At 40.5% G+C, this 15,846-nt stretch overlaps 1 protein-coding gene across 3 annotated transcripts in view; it reads left to right on the top strand.

Annotated features, from left to right (window-relative positions):
• Nucleotides 1–3,129: 3,129 nt before the first annotated feature.
• Nucleotides 3,130–15,846, top strand: part of pacs2 (phosphofurin acidic cluster sorting protein 2) — a 67,024-nt gene continuing 54,307 nt past the window's right edge. For all 3 annotated transcript variants that reach the window (XM_063499286.1, XM_063499287.1, XM_063499285.1), the window contains exon 1: nucleotides 3,130–3,461. In XM_063499286.1, coding sequence (XP_063355356.1) covers nucleotides 3,343–3,461 — 119 coding nt within the window. In that variant the 5' untranslated portion in view covers nucleotides 3,130–3,342. The remainder of the gene's footprint in view (nucleotides 3,462–15,846) is intronic.

Genomic DNA, 15,846 nt, shown 5'->3' with positions numbered 1-15,846 from the left:
CACAAACAAGCTTCTGGCTCGATATTTGACCACTCCTCTTGGTAGAATTGTTAAATTGATTAAATTTCCTGCTACGGACCTGTTGAGGGTACTTGAGTTGAGATTTGGGAAGGCCATTCCAGAGTGTTAGCCTGCTCGATTCATTTACAAGACCAGTATCTTTGTATGTATCTTTGGGATCACTGTTTTTTTGGAACCCCAGATTGTGTCGAAGTTTCAACCATCTAGCTTTTGATTTGAGGTGAAGTTTCTGTCTTCATTATACCACCTGCTTTGTGCAATGCCAAATCCTAAATAAATTCAAACTTGTGCACCCAACTCTTGTTTTTTAAGAAGCACTTGTTTTTGACCTTTGGGGCTGGCCCCAAAAGCGAGTCACTCCCCATAGACTTCCATGTTAAAGGGCCCAACTTTACAGGATTATAAAAGCTAACTAAAAATAGGTACCCTCTTCACAGCGACATCATGGGGCCAAATGTATTTGGAATACATCTGAATACTGGGCACACATTTGACTAACAGGTGTTCCAACAAAGACATCTGTACCTGGTGTGTGCTAACTGGACCTCTCTGCTATGTTTGGGCTGTTGGTGCATTTTGCAGCTTATAACTTTTTGCTCCTCCCTTTCATCCACATATGATCACTTCTGGCTCCAGTGGCGACTACATCCACTTTTTTGTACAGTCTTTGGTTCTGACGGCCTTTATACTGAGAAAAACCGGATTTTGAACATTAAAAATTAATTAAAGTTCATTTTTTCGTTTGTTCAAGGGGACAGAGGGGCGATTACTGAGCAAATATGATTATAGACAAGCTATCTGAGGATTAATATAGTAACAGCTTATCCAGGAGCTCATGCTAATCCTTAAAGTGGCCACTTGCTTTAAAGATGAGTGGTTTCTCTTTACGTTACTCGCCGTTAAATAGTAAAACATGTTTGTTGCGGTCTTGGTTAAATACAAGCAGTTTTAATTACTTTGGCTTTAATCCCACTCATCGTGGTCACCACATGGTGGCAGTATCTACTCGCATTACAAAGTCGCTGCATGGCTGTACATGAGTGATCCACCATTAGGGATGACAATAATCAGGACATGATTTTCCAGGTGAATGAATGGAAATAATTTACGCAGGTAAACTGCTGTGATTTTAAGAGTGACAGATGTAATCAAGCCACTCGAGCCGTTGAAATGGCTATATATATATATATATATATATATATATATATATATATATATATATATATATATATATATATATATATATAAATGTATGTATGTATGTATAACAACATCGGAGATCTCTGTCCAGAAGAGCGCAGTCCTGGGAACAGCTAAGATACTGCGCAGGACCCTCAAGCTCCCAGGCCTCTGGTAGAGGACCCGAGCTTGAAGGATAAACCGCCCGCAGGGGCGAGATGGGTGTTATATATATATATAGAGAGAGAGCGTATTAATCATTAATCACTGTAATAAAGTTGTAGAAATTATCAGCAGTTGCACTAAAGACCTTTTCTAAATATAACTCACAATTGCATCTCATCTATCAGGTGAACCTAGACTCTTAACCACTGGATTAGGATTATCTGTAGTTCAATGTAGCTCCACCTCCAGCTGCTCTCACAGCAAAGCTTTGTTGTTGTTATTGTTGTACCACTCAGGTATCACTCTACCTGCCACTGCAGGGAAGGAAGTCCTACGGTGACGTTTTGTTCTGGAGACAAATATATGAGGGATGATTAGTGCCCTGCTGAAGCGCAGTGAATGCAAAGGCAGTCAAATTTAAGTGCCAAACTTATAGAAGGAAATTAGTGCCATATTTTAAAAACTAAAAACAAAACAAAGGTTTTGCATATAATGACTTAATCTTAGTGAGATACTAAAAGCTGTATGCTTTCTTACTACTGCAGTATCTATGCAGTAATAAAGCTCATTGAGTCTCTCAGTGGAGGAAGTATGATACTCTGACACTCATTTTGCCTTCAAGGAAATGGTCTTTGTTATATGGTAATAAACACTTACTTTATTAGGTATTCATCTTGTTTATGTCTAATTCTGGCCCTACCATCCAAATGTGTCATTAGAACTGAAAAAAGCTAAATAACACACATCTCTTGCTGTATAAGTAACATCCTAACACTTTCCTTTTTAAATAAACAGTGTCACTGTGGTATTACAAAATGCTGTTTCATCAGTCTGAAACACACCAACTTCCTCAAAATGCCTTGTTTATTTCACAGCGACACTGATCCAACATACAATAAAACTTAACGCTATTTGATGTCAGTGTTGCTAAGCTTTCAGCTGAACTGCAATCAGTAGAAATGATTATCTGGAATAACTGCCACTATGCCACTATGTGAGCTTTTATGGTTTCACATCAGTTGGAGGGTTTCATGATGTAAGGTTGTGATAGTTATAGTGTTCTATCTGAAGTTGGTGTACTGGGTTTAACAGTGCTGATAGATTTAATTTCCTTTTGTTTATGGATACACTGATTTTGCTTTTTTGGAGAAAGACACAACTCGTGGTGCATATTTGCAGGACTCAGCTTGATAAAATAAATTTACTGTACTGCAAGATGAGTCCAACTGTGTGGTGGACTAAACCATTTTACCACGTGTTTCCATCCATCCTTTTCCACTTATCTAGTTAACCTAACATACAACTCCACAGAGAAAAGGCCCAGCAGGCTGGTGGATTTCAAATCTGTATCTCTAAATATGGAAATGCAAAACTGCAAACAAAAACAGGCTTTGGAGGACTCCTCCCACTGTCTGTCCTAAGGTAGTCTCTCCCACTCACTCCACCCCACCTCAGCAACTAGGGCCCCCTGGTAAAAGCACTGAGTTACTGCCATCTGATTGGTTGATTAAATATTTACATTAATATGAAGTTATACAGGTGTATGCTCTCTTACCACGGTTTTATCATATAGCTGGCATCATATGTGTCATATCATACATGCTTTTCCTTTACAAGACACATTTTATTATCTGGTGCAAAAACAAAAACACAATGCAATGAATGGTGTGAATAAGTGTGTGAGTGGGTAAAATGTTCCCCTCCCTCCCGCAACAGGGCGGCACGAATCGCCCTCCATACCCCCAGAGCAGCGTGGTAGGCACAACAAGCTCAGCGGTGGCTCCGCTGCAGTCCCTCCCTGGCACTGAGGACCACACCGGAGAAATGAGCTCGTCCTCCGCCGTCTGCACTGCATTAACGTGAGTGCGTAACGGCTCTTTTTCACGGAAACACACACGTATACAGAGGACCCGCACCGGTCTGCTGTTTCCAACCCCCCCAGCTTGGTGTCGGATAGTCCCACCGGCAGCTCGGACCATGGCGGAAAGAAGCGGCAGGCTGAGTTTCCCCGGGAGCGGGGCTCTCAACAGACCGGTCCCCATGAACCTGTTTGCAACGTGGGAGATAGACGGATCGTCCCCGAACTGCATCCCGAGGTAAAACGCGGCTGGCGCCGTATCTCGGTGTCCTTTTAAACTTTAAATGCGACGCTTGCACCGTGCCAGACGCGCAAGCTGTCAGTTGTCAGTTGGCTAACGTTACGCTTGCACCAGCTAGCTGTATCATCATGCCAAGTGGATGCCCATGCAGGCAGGCCCTGCACCGGGATCCTCCATCCATCTGCAGCACTGTTTGAATGTAAATATTGCAAAGGGAGGGTAAACTGTGCCTTGTTGGTAGGCTACAAAAACAAACACGTTCAGTGCAGGGTTACATCCCACCGTGAAGGTGTGTGATCTGCAGAAGAATGAAAGGTAACCAGCCCCGTGCCAGATCACTGTGCCCCACTTCATGCATCATGGAGACCCAGTGGGTTCATTGGGTTCTTGTGAGGGCCCCCCCCCCCCCCCCATCCTCCACCCTCGAGGAGACTTAAATGCAGTGTGCATTCCAAGGTTGCCCCGATTTGGGTGCATTTCTATGATTTCTAGTGTTCCTCATCTCAGCACTGGTAACATTTCACCCATGATAGGAGAGCAGCTCACAACAATTTTCACTATCGATTGTCTTCTGCCAGAAAATATAGTTTAATACCTTCACAGACAATAATATCTCAAAATCTGTGGAGGCTTTGGCATTGTTTTTAGTTTCCTGCCTCATATCTCCCACTATGTAAATATACTGTAAAAACAAAACAAAACAAAAACCCAACCAAGAAACTTCAAAATGTCATTTCTTTAATTTCTCTTTAAATTTGTGCGTGCAGCTGCAAATTTCCTTTGTCGTGCTATTTGTTTTTCAATACTCAAAACAAAAAAAGCTCTGTGTAGGTGTGTTTGGTTCCTTCAAACTTATACCTTGCCCTCAGGTTGCAAACAGAACAGAGCAGTGTTTGTGTAGTTGTTCTCAGCTGGAGTGTCACTGTGGTTTCACTGGACTGCGCTCCTAAAACCCAACAATATTTAATTATACGGTGATTTAAAAGGGAGGAAAAAACCAGCAAATTTTCACTTTTCTGATGCTGGAGTTAATTACAGTAGCGTAAACAGTTCATTCATTACTCAAATGAACATGGGTATATAATTAAGGCTATAGTAAATACAGGAATATATGAGATTTCCTCCTCCTCTGAATATATTTGTCTGTTAGGCTTTTCCATATATAGTCATGGTAAAAAGAAAGTACAGTTTTAATGTCTAACATATCAGGACATAACAAAAATATTCTGGCCCTTAGCAGGTCTTAATATTTGGTAAATAAAACATCAGGTGAACAAAAACGCATGACCTATCACGCTTTTATTTATCAGCTTGACTCATGCACTTGAGTAACTGATCATCAGTAAATGTGAGCTCCTTTATAAAAGCTGAAGTTTTGGTGGTCTGGAGCATTCAGGTGTGGTTTGAAGGAGGAATTACATCACCATTGAACCAATCCTTCCTGTCCATCAATCTGGGTAATGTTTAAAAGGTCATTTCCAAACGATTTGAAGTCCATCATTCTACAATGAGAAAGATTATTCACAAGTGGAAAACAAGACGTTTGGACGGGCATCCCAGCAAATTCACCCCGACAAAAAAGACGCCTTAGTTACTATGTTAAATGTTAAAGTTATTAACGGTACAAATTTCCAGGAGAAAGCATTTCTAAAAAGAAAAAACTACAAGACTTTGGCAGCAGCGTCCAAAAGACACATTAGGCCAAAGTAGTTATGACTGGTTATAGTGAAAAGAGAAGGGAAACATCAGCAGAAGCACATCACACCAAGCACGGCGGTGGAGGGTTGATGATTTGGGCTTGTTTTGCTCCCAGAGGACCTTGGGACCTTACAGTCATTGAATCAACCATGAACTCAGATGTATATTAAAGTATACTGGAGTCAAATGTGAGTCCATGTGTCCAACAGCTAAAGCTTGGGCAAAACTTCATGTAACAGGACAACGATCCCAAGCACAGCAGCAAATCTGCAACACAATGACTGAATTGCTTTGATGGGCCGTTACAAAAGCTGTTCATAAACAAATGCCCACAAACCTCAATGAACTGAAATGACATAAAAAGAGTGGGCAAAAATCCCCCACAATGATTAGAGAGATTGATAAAGTCAGCCAGGAAACTGATTACTTGAAGTTGCTGCTGCTAAAAGTGAGTCAACAAGCTACTGAATCATGGGGTGTACTTAGTTTTGTTAGTTTTTCAGATGCTGTTTCTATAGACACAGTGTAATATGTCATGTGTTGTCATTCATCTCAGCTTGTATTTATCTAATTTTAAGACCTGCTAAGGAGCAGTTGATTGTTCATTGTGGCGTTATGCATAAAACCTTATAATTGAAAGAGGGTTTACTTTCTTTTTGCTATAACTCTATGTTTGAAAGCCTAATGCAAATATTCAGTTTGAGAATAATAATTCTGAGTGTCAGACTTTGAGCTCAAACACTGGGTTATTGCACAAAATAGTCGGTCTGATCATAAAGTGGCATTGAATTAAGCCACAGCCTTGGTAGAAAACCTTGGTCAGCAGTTCTACAAACTATCCTTTAAACCTGATCTCTTCCGATATTTAATATTGTAACTATCAGCACAAGCATGTAATGTGGTTAGATGCGTTTTTGAATTAAAAACAGATATGAGGCATTTCAGTACGAGTATAACTGTAAATAAATCTATGCTTACAGGCAAATAAAGTTGCATTTTTCCCCCATAAAATCAAAGCCAAAACCTCATTAGAGGAGGTCAGAAAATAAATCTTTTTTTTTAATGGTCGCGTATCAGATTGAAATACGGTAACTATTCAGCGCTTGGATGCAACACAGACAAAATCCTGCTGTCAGACTTTGGCCAGCATCTGTCAGCCTGCAGAGAAGAGGGAAAATGCTGCAACTGATATGGAATATGGAGGAGTATATTTGTGTGTTTATTTACTTTTTTTTAAACTCTCTCTCTTCAGCCTCAATCTATCCTCTTAAGTTAATACCTTCAGTGGGCATTACATTGCATGGCTTTTAGCTGAAATAAAACTAATTCATTTCCAGGAATAGCGTAGTCGAGATGTTATTCAGCTGAGTGGACAAGTGGATAAAAAGGTTCCTGTAACTAAAAAGTCCCGGGTTCAATCTGCACTGACCCTGCACGTCTGTCAGCAACAAGAGCAGCGTGGGCTGTCGTATGAAGCTGCTTTACAGCGTGGATTTACTTCGCTTAATGTGTTCGTGGGCTCAGACACTGCAGCAACTCGCCTGCTAGTGTGAAGTGAATTCAAGACCTTTAAAGGCTGTAGCTCTCTATTGACTGCTGTCTGTCAGAGTTTAGACAGGAGGAACTCAGCTTGTTAACCGGGTGTCAAATCAACTGTCTTCCTCTATCAGTCTCACACGGGAACTAAATAAACTGAACGCCTCACTGCCTGCACTTCTATCTACTTCTTTTAGTATTTAGTTGTTTTTTTCCTGAAACAATTGAGAGGCTCTTCTTTCAGTTTTTTTTAAACATTAACAGATTACTATAAAGCTCGCTGTGAGTCTTTTCATGTAGTATAATTCATGGAGCGTACTTAATAATTAAAAATTTAACTTTGGATAAATAGTGTGAAAATGAATTTGGTTATTTCTATTATTCCAACACAGACTGTATGTAAAAGATCTGGAAATGCAGAACTTTAAACCTGCATTTCTTTCCCCTAATGGTCAGCAGGAGGTAATTGTTTTTCGCTTACAAAAAGAAGTCTGATTGAGAAAAGGCCAGTAAATACATTCACATTAAATGTAATCATCTTCAGCGGTAGCTTCAGATCATGAATTGTGTTCATTTTGTAAATTGTATGTTTTAGGGTGTGGACACCTTATGTTTGACAAATCAGTAGGGTCTAGAATTAATCATTCACTGCTATGCAGATGATACCCAATTATATTTATCTATGAAGTTGAAAGACAAAAATAAATTAGTTCAGTTAAAGCTATAAAGCCTCTGATGACTGCCAATTTCCTACTATAGACACAACTAAAAATCTTTGCAACATTATGTCTAACCAGATACTTACTGTAGATAGGCCTTAGCTTCCAGCAGCACTGTGAGGAAACTTTCAGTCATTTCTAATCAGGATATATCCTTCACCATGCACATTAAACAACAATTTAAGATTGCTTGCTTTTTTTTTATTCTAGCTAATGTATTAATTGCTTCTAGTATGGCTATTTAATTCATTATTATCAAGTTGTTCTAAAAATTCCCTTACAAGCTTTTAGTTGATCCAGAATGCTGCAGCTATAGTAAATTGTATCTTCTATTTTCCACTCCCAACCAGGTGGCTGCCCCTCCTTGAGCCCTCCCAGAGGTCTATTCCTGTTTAGAAGGGAGTTTTTCCTTCCCACCTTCTCAAAGAGTTCTTATTAGAGAATCATCAAATTTAGAGGGGTTTTTTTCTCTAATGCTGTAGGGTCGTTACCTTAGTATCTGCCAGTTCGTGACAAAAATTGAGATATATTTTTGTTGATAGCTAAAATGCTAAGAGCAAGGCTCCAAAACTGAAGTCTGCAAACTAGTGGATGATGGTAGCTGTGTACATCTTTTACATACAGTCTATGGTAAACGACTGAAATGTAATTGTTATCATATTTGCTTCCCTTCTCAAAAATGTGAGCTCTCAGTAAAAACTGAATGCATGTTTTATCAACTGCCATCTGTCATCCTAATTTTTGCAGTTTTACAAGCAAGCCTTCAGCTTATGCATTGTAATAAGAAAAACAGTGCAGTTCTTGTCAGCAGCGACCATGACAAGTTAGTGGATTCTCTATGTGAGACAGAGTTAGTATGAAGGGAAGAGTACTTAGCATGAAAAGGGATTTTTTTTCAGGATTTTAAACACATCTCCTTTTTAGTCCTCAGGAGCCAGAGTTTAATTTTTTATGGGGAAATCAGGTTTGGTGTGAAGAGAGTCAGTAACACGGTTCCATGGAGCTGTACTCATTATACTGTTCTGTTGCCACAATGAGGCTTTAAATTAGTAAACTTGTATACAGTGCTAATCAGATCCTGGCATCCCTTTACCTCACATGGGTTCATTACATTTCTAAAAATCAGCCAAGCTACTGTTTGTAACATGGGACCAAGCAGCATTTTTAATTTGAACTAGCATATGTGCTCTTCTTCTGATTTTTATCATTTTATCCTGTACCTTCCTCATCCTTCCACAAATACTGCTCGCAGTGGCTCGGAGGTCTCTGAAGCCCAAAGGCTATTAGCCTGGGAGGCTTATAGAAGTGCTGCCTCGGCACTGATCTCACGTTTCCTAGAGTCACTTCAGGACACGTGCCTCTCCACGCTGAGATACTTCATAATCACCTACCTCAGGAGAGGGAGGGGGCCTTAAACACATAAAGTAGAGGTTGGTGGGTTGTGAAAATCCAGATGTGAGATCTAAAAGTGGCTGCAGTTTTTATAAGGTAGCACTAAGTGTTTATGAGGCTCTGATCCGTGCTTACTAATAATGCTAAGAAAGGAAACAAAGAACATGATGGGTACAATGAAGGCTCCTCTTATATTCTCAGCATCCTCCTAAAGTGATCCCAACTCTGAATGTTAAATGTGGTGGTAAGTCCTGTCACCTCATCGTGAGAGGCATTTGAATGAGCACCAAATGCGCTGTTTCATCGCTCAGGGCATCTGAACACTTTGCTATAATTGCACACTTGTTCCTAAAGATGTTTGTGTCTTCCAAGAGCCTCTTAAGGCCCCTATCATGCATGTAAAATCAATCAGCTGCTGATGCTACCTCTGCTCTTAAGAGCCAAGGGCAAGGAGCTGTGTTTCATTTTGGTATTTTTGAAGTGGGCATCAGCTGTATTTCTGCACATCAGCCCACAGGCGTGTGGCTAAGTGCTACAAGAGACGGGGCCAATCTCAGACACAGAGCAGGGATTGAACGGGCCCTCGAATGGCAGCTGGAGCCAGTAGGCAGTCATATTTGGGCCTGTTGGAGGCGAGACTGCTGAGATGTCGCTTTGAGCAGCAGCGAGACACTTGCTCTTTTGTCCCCTGGCTGCCTGGGATGGTCACACTGCGGGAATTTAGAGTAGGATGAATGAGGGGCAGTTAAAGCCTCTCATTGTTTTATGTTCCCTTTGTTGTTCTTGTTGTCCTGCACTCGGTGCCTGTTCTGTACCAATGTTTGTGAGTTTTAACAAGGCTAAGAGGCTACAACTATGCCAGAAGCCCTGTGAAGCTGTGCTTAGGACGTTTTTTGAGCTAAATGATAACGTGCCTAGAATAACAATGCTTGCATGCGGATCTCCAGCAAGTATAGTGTTTACCATCCTAGCTTTGCATGCAAGAGTGATAAAATCAATAGCAGAGGTTAGCAAATGGTTTTTATTCTGATGGTAACAACTGGAATTTTTTTTTTTTTATTATGACAACTTCAAAACATTTCAACAAAAAGTAGGTTTCATCATCCGGGAGCGCATTTGTTCCTTCTTTCCTGCAAATGTTGCCATTTTTTATTGGTTAAGTCAGAGGGTTTAAGTTTCTTGTGGCGATATATAAAAAGCCAGATGTTCAGAAAATTTATATACATTCATATATCCTCTTGGAACCATAAATGAACCAATTTCATGGGAAAAGTGTGAACAGTCATTGAGACATTTCATTAAAAAAATAAAATAACAAAATGTCACCCTAGTGGTGGTTGTAGATTAGGTCTCAGTCACGCAGCCCCAGAGACTCGTTGCTAGGGAAAAGTATGGAGATCACTGGATGTCACTGGATACAAATTAGTTACATAAAGGGTTTTACACTACGAGTCATCTCTGGGTTGCGTTGGTCGCTTGCAGATTACTGCTGTCACCCATAATTTGCACAGGAGATGTCAACTTGCTTGCAAATATTTGCTAACTGAACCACAGAACGGCAGTTAAACAACACAATTGACACACTTGCCATAAGTTCACCTTAAAAAAAAGTCTTACTGTACCTCACTGTAGAAATCAACATTTTAAACCTTACAACTTTTAAAATGTCTATTAGTGACGAAAGCGATCACCAGGTGCTGCTCAGCGCAGCATCGCATACCTCTTTACAACTAGTTTCACCTAACATCAGCAGGCAGCCTCCTGCAGACATTTGCCAAACTGTTTGGGGAATACACAATCTTCCTGTAGCTGCGGATGGGTGCCAGGCAGGCCTGTGCAAACCATGAACTAAATTTCTTGGCAGTTGGTTGATTATGTTTATGCCAGGCGCACAGGCACAGAAAAGGAGGCAGGAATTAGAAACTGTATTTATTGCAGTGTTATGGGAAGCTGGGGAGCAGGTTTGGGAAAGCTTGTGCTGGTAGCTGACTGGCTGGCCTAAAGAGAGGAGCTGTGTTTGAGACCTGAGAAGCTGCCCTGAGGGAACAAAGAAGACAGAAGTGCAGCGATACTGATGTGCAGCAGATTCTACCGCTAAAGGATCTTAAAAGCAAAGATGTGGAGCACCAGTGGACTGACACTGCCATACACAGAGCCCCAAATGCTCTGATGATTTCCACACTTTAAACAGACACATTTGCAGAGTCATTCTCCTACCATGCTCTTTGAATGTTAACTTAGAAGGTCTTATGTAAGAGATCCCCCCTGAATCTTGCTGATGCAGAGCATCCTGTAGGACAGACAGGGCAGGACAGGAAAGGGCAGTTGTCTCCTCACTGCAACACACACACACCCTCCAAACACACATTTGAGATGCTTTGTGACTCTGCAGGCCGATCAATTTTGCCTACAGCTGACTTCACTCATGCCTCAGCGCCCAGCTCCATGCTTGACTGCCTGCTTTTTGTGCTCCTCTTTTATTTCCCCAGACAATATTAGATTTCTATGAACCTGCGTTGATAATATCTGTTTTGCTTTCCTGCAGAATGAGATTACGAGCATGAAAAAGATGCTGCATGGCAGCCTGTATAGGTTCTGTTTGCACAATATGGGATTGTTTACATTGAATCTAGATGGTGGAAGAACAAGCCTGTGGCAGACTTAAGTTAAATGTCAAGGCCTGCAGAAGAAAGATGATAAAGTGCAGACATAAACATCAAATTACTGTAAATGGCCCAATGTAACCCAGGTTCGTAGGGTAGCTCAAAAATGAAAGACAGCTCAGGAGAAAAAAACTGTTATAATATGCTGCATGCACCCGCAGCACTGATGTTGCATTAACATATGCACCACAAATGAATTTCATGCTATCTGAGAAACAGAACATGTGCCCCCTGAGATATGGAAAATTACATTTCTTCTACAATTCTTGGGCTCTTCTTGCAAGAAAATGCAAGCCCCAATGAAACAAATGTAAACCAACCATCGCCGCCATCTATGTTCTTGAAATGTTCAGTCCAGGGACACAGCGTTGTCTTTAGCAGGTCTTTTAGTCTAAATAAGATGTCTAAAGACTAAACGGTGTCCAGCTGAACCCAACACATAATAAAAATGTCTTAATAAGATAATATCAGCAAAACTGGCTCAGGAAATGTTACGTCTACTACTGATATCCACACAGACTGATAAATGTATCTGAACGTGGCATTTTTATCATTTGAAAGACTGATGTTTTGCTTATCGGACAGCACGTCCTGCTATATATAAAATTCTCTTGGAAGTTTTGTGTTTCCTCTAAATGTTTCTGGCATCACTTGACATTAGTTTGATTATTATATGTTAAAATGGGGCAATAGTAATAGGTAATAATTAAGCAATAGCTGGTATTAACAATGAACGTATCTGACTTTTGCGTAACGAGATAAAAAGGGACCAAAAGAAAGTACGAAAATGGTGAAACACTGTATTAATAACAGAATGGTCATTTGGGTGTTTAAAGGTTATATTTAACTACAGATCAACTAAAAACTAAAAGTAGCAAAAGTTTTCTTTTCAGAGTAGGTGACGGTGAGGTGAGCGCCCTCATCATTCATTTCTGAAATCCTATGATGGTGTCAGCAACACCCACCGCAGTGATAACCTAGAAAGGATGGAGGAGGAGCTTGTTGCTGGTGGGAAAATATTGCCCTGCAACATGTGGGTAATGTTGTGAAAGGAAGTGAGAAGCGATTAGAAGTAGTGTTTGTTAAAGTAGTGGACTGTGTGTTCAATATCCCCTTTGGGAACTAGTGTCTTGTGGTTGAAGTTGTGTGTGCTTGATCTTTAGTAACACGAGGCTTTTCTCCTGTAAGTGTGGACTTTGTCGGTTTTATATTGAGAACAGCCATAAATGACTTTTTCATATTTCTTGAAGGCGTAAATACATTTTTTAAACTTGAACTTTTACAGTACTTTATATTTTCTTGCAAGGAGCCAGATTTCTTGTCATTTTTTAGGTGGTCTTGAGTAATAGTTCTGCAGGCTTTCTGAAGGTCTTTCATAGTCTGTCTGCTTTTTCACCTATTTTCAGTCCGATCCTTGTACCTGACCATTTTCAGAGGAATGTTTTTGTTTGCTGTTGGACCACTTAACACTGACCTATGAGTCAAGCTTAAAAAATGCATCTGACTCAACAGATGAACCAGTGTTGTTTTTATACAGAAGAGACAAAGTTAGCAGTTTTAAATATATCTTCTGGCGCTTTGTTACTAGCAGCGTGTCAAAACAAAACACATAATTTCTACTCATTTCTTTAGCTGAATCTATGAAACATATCGCAGAAAGTATTTTTGCACAAAAAAAAAGATTCTCAAAGAGTTAATAGAGGAAAACTTGAAATCTTTCTTCATTGTTTGTCCTTCAAAAATTTGAGGAAACTGGACCAGTGGAGAACAAAAGAAGAAGTGACAGGCCTAAAAAAAAGTTGTTTACAACATATGAGCAGTTTCTGAAGGGAAACGGGGAGAAAGGCTGAAGTATGCCAAATTACGCAAGAACTGGACTCAACATCAGTAATCTGCAAAATACAGTGGATGCTGTCTCATAGTTTCGGGCTACATTTCTGCCAGTTGTGTCAAAATTCCTGAAATTATAAATGCGGAAAGATACCATTAGATTTTGATCCACTGTGCAATACCATCTGAGAAGTGGTAATTTGAGAGTGAATGAATAGTGGAATTGTAAAGCGCTTTGAGGGTCCCGAAAAGCGCTATATAAATGCAATCCACTATTATTATTATTGAGAAGTGTCTGATTGGCAACAGCTTCATTTTTCAGCTTGATAATTATCACAAGAGTGATAGAGTCCGAACCTCAACATTGTTGAGTCAGTGTGGGATCGTCTTGACAGAGAACAGAACAAAAGACAGCGAACTTCCAAAGAAGAGCCCCGGGAAGCCTGAAGAACTGTTCCTGCACCCATTTCCCATTTTCCCAGCAATATGTATAGAATTGGGGTGGCTCACAATACTAAAGCTCTTGTACTTTGGTTAAACTAACAGTTTCCTGTAGCTTGATGTGCTTTTGCAGAGTTTCTCCTTGTCTTCATTAGGCTTTGCTCAGTTTTTAAGACTATAAGACGCTTGTTCGCGGGCCTTGAGTTGATTAATTCTGTTAAAAAGGTAACATTGTTACGCAGCGCTCATTACTTTCACACCCTGTTATGTAACTGTGATAATGCTCCATTCTGTTAAAATAATGCCCGCTTCGTTTCTGCGCCCAAATCCACAAATCGCATTTAAATCTCAATTCTGCTAATAGAGGAGTTCCATTTCTAAAGAACATCACTGTGTAAAACTGGATTTTCTGTGATTGCTGGAGGTGACCTTATTTCCAAATGTGGCTCAAATTATTGAAATAGCTCCGTGATTACACAGGCCATCCTGGGGCCTGTTTACTTTATCCCATGTTCCAGTATTATTTTTTTTATGTGTAATGCAGGAATAAAAAAAGAGGTTAACAGGCTGAAAATAGAGAGAGACGTGTCAAAACTTTGTGCTAGATGTAGATGAGATTTGAGCTCGTCATGCTCTGAATCAAGATGTCTTTGTAGCCCAGAGGAAAAATATTGATTAGTCTATTTCCTCTAATGAGGGTGATAAAGTTTGGTTAATGAGACAACAGAAATGCAGATTTAATCATTACTGTCACAAAAATGTACAGAAAATTAACAACAAGAATTGATGTCTCAGGCTTAAAGTAAATTTTCTGCTTCGCTAGTGATGTAACCTCAACTGGCTGTCTGAAGAAGTTTTATATTTACACTTTGGCTTTTTTGCGGCATTAGTATTCATCGAGCGCCTCGCTTTGATTTACTTCGGCGTCTTGATTTGTTCCTTCTTTTTCATGCGAGTGTTTTTTGTTTGGGTTTTTTTTTAGCCTGCAGAAAAGTGAATTTCTGTGCTGAATGGACTTATTGTTTCTCACTGCGACCTTATTTCCAGTGTAGCTGTGTGTTTTTTGATTTGTGTGTCCAAACAGTGGCTTCCAGGGAAATCCTCGTAACACATTAATCACTGATTTCCTTAGCAGCAGTGTTTGTGTCGCGTTTCCTTTTGGCAGCAGGTAAATCTAACGTTGCTTGTTGATCATTAATGTCATATCTGCCTCGTGCCTTCCTTCCCTGCATTTTTGTGCGGTCTCTCATGAGCGCGCCCTTTCATTCTTGCGGTTTTGCAGGAGGACCCTGCAGGCTGTATTGTGAGCGTGGCTCCTGCAGCACCCGGCGTGAGAAGCAGTTGCTATTTCGGTTCTCCCTTCACAGAGGCTTAAAGAACTTTTTTTTTCTGAATTCAGAGCATGCAGGAGAAATGTAGGTCAGGTTTCTCTGGAAAACTTGCAGCCGTGAGGACAGCTTAGAAGGTTTTACATATTGTAGTAATTAGGAAAGCTGCTATGCCACGTCTGGCATCTCACTCCTGGGTGGTTGAGTCATATGACCTCGTTCGTGTTTCCACCGAGCTCCTCCCTGATGGCTGGACAGATGGACACGGTGAAAATCCTGAGGTTGGCACAAGCAGCTAAAACCTCTCATCTGTGTCCCTGGATAACTGTAGAAATGAACATTCATTATCACTGCCAGTCAAAAGTAAAGCGTAGTTTGACAAGCCTGTGAACATAACCTTTTTGACCTCCTGGACGTTGAGCAAGCTTCGACAGCGCGGTCCTGTTAATCTGCTCCAGTACGGATGGTCAATGAAGTTGCGGGGATTTTAACAACGGAGATCAGTGATTCAAATTATTCATTAAGTCTGCTATGATATTTTTAAAAAAGCTTTGTTTAGTCCAGAAGGAGAGGATGTTTAGTCTCTGACCTGACTGTTAAATAGAGCTTCACCTCTTTAATCCATTTTTGTTTGAGCAGACAGAGGACATTAAAAGCTTCTCTTACAGCTCAGACAGGCTTGCTCTTTGAAATGGGTTACCGTGTGATGTGTGACCCCATAAAGGAAATATTGTGTTCTGACAAAAGGCAGCTGAGCCTCCGTGAAGCTGAAGCA

The sequence above is a fragment of the Pelmatolapia mariae genome, linkage group LG16_19, assembly GCF_036321145.2.
Source record: "Pelmatolapia mariae isolate MD_Pm_ZW linkage group LG16_19, Pm_UMD_F_2, whole genome shotgun sequence".
In the NCBI taxonomy this organism is placed as follows: domain Eukaryota; kingdom Metazoa; phylum Chordata; class Actinopteri; order Cichliformes; family Cichlidae; genus Pelmatolapia; species Pelmatolapia mariae.
This window is presented reverse-complemented; position numbering and strand designations above follow the sequence as displayed.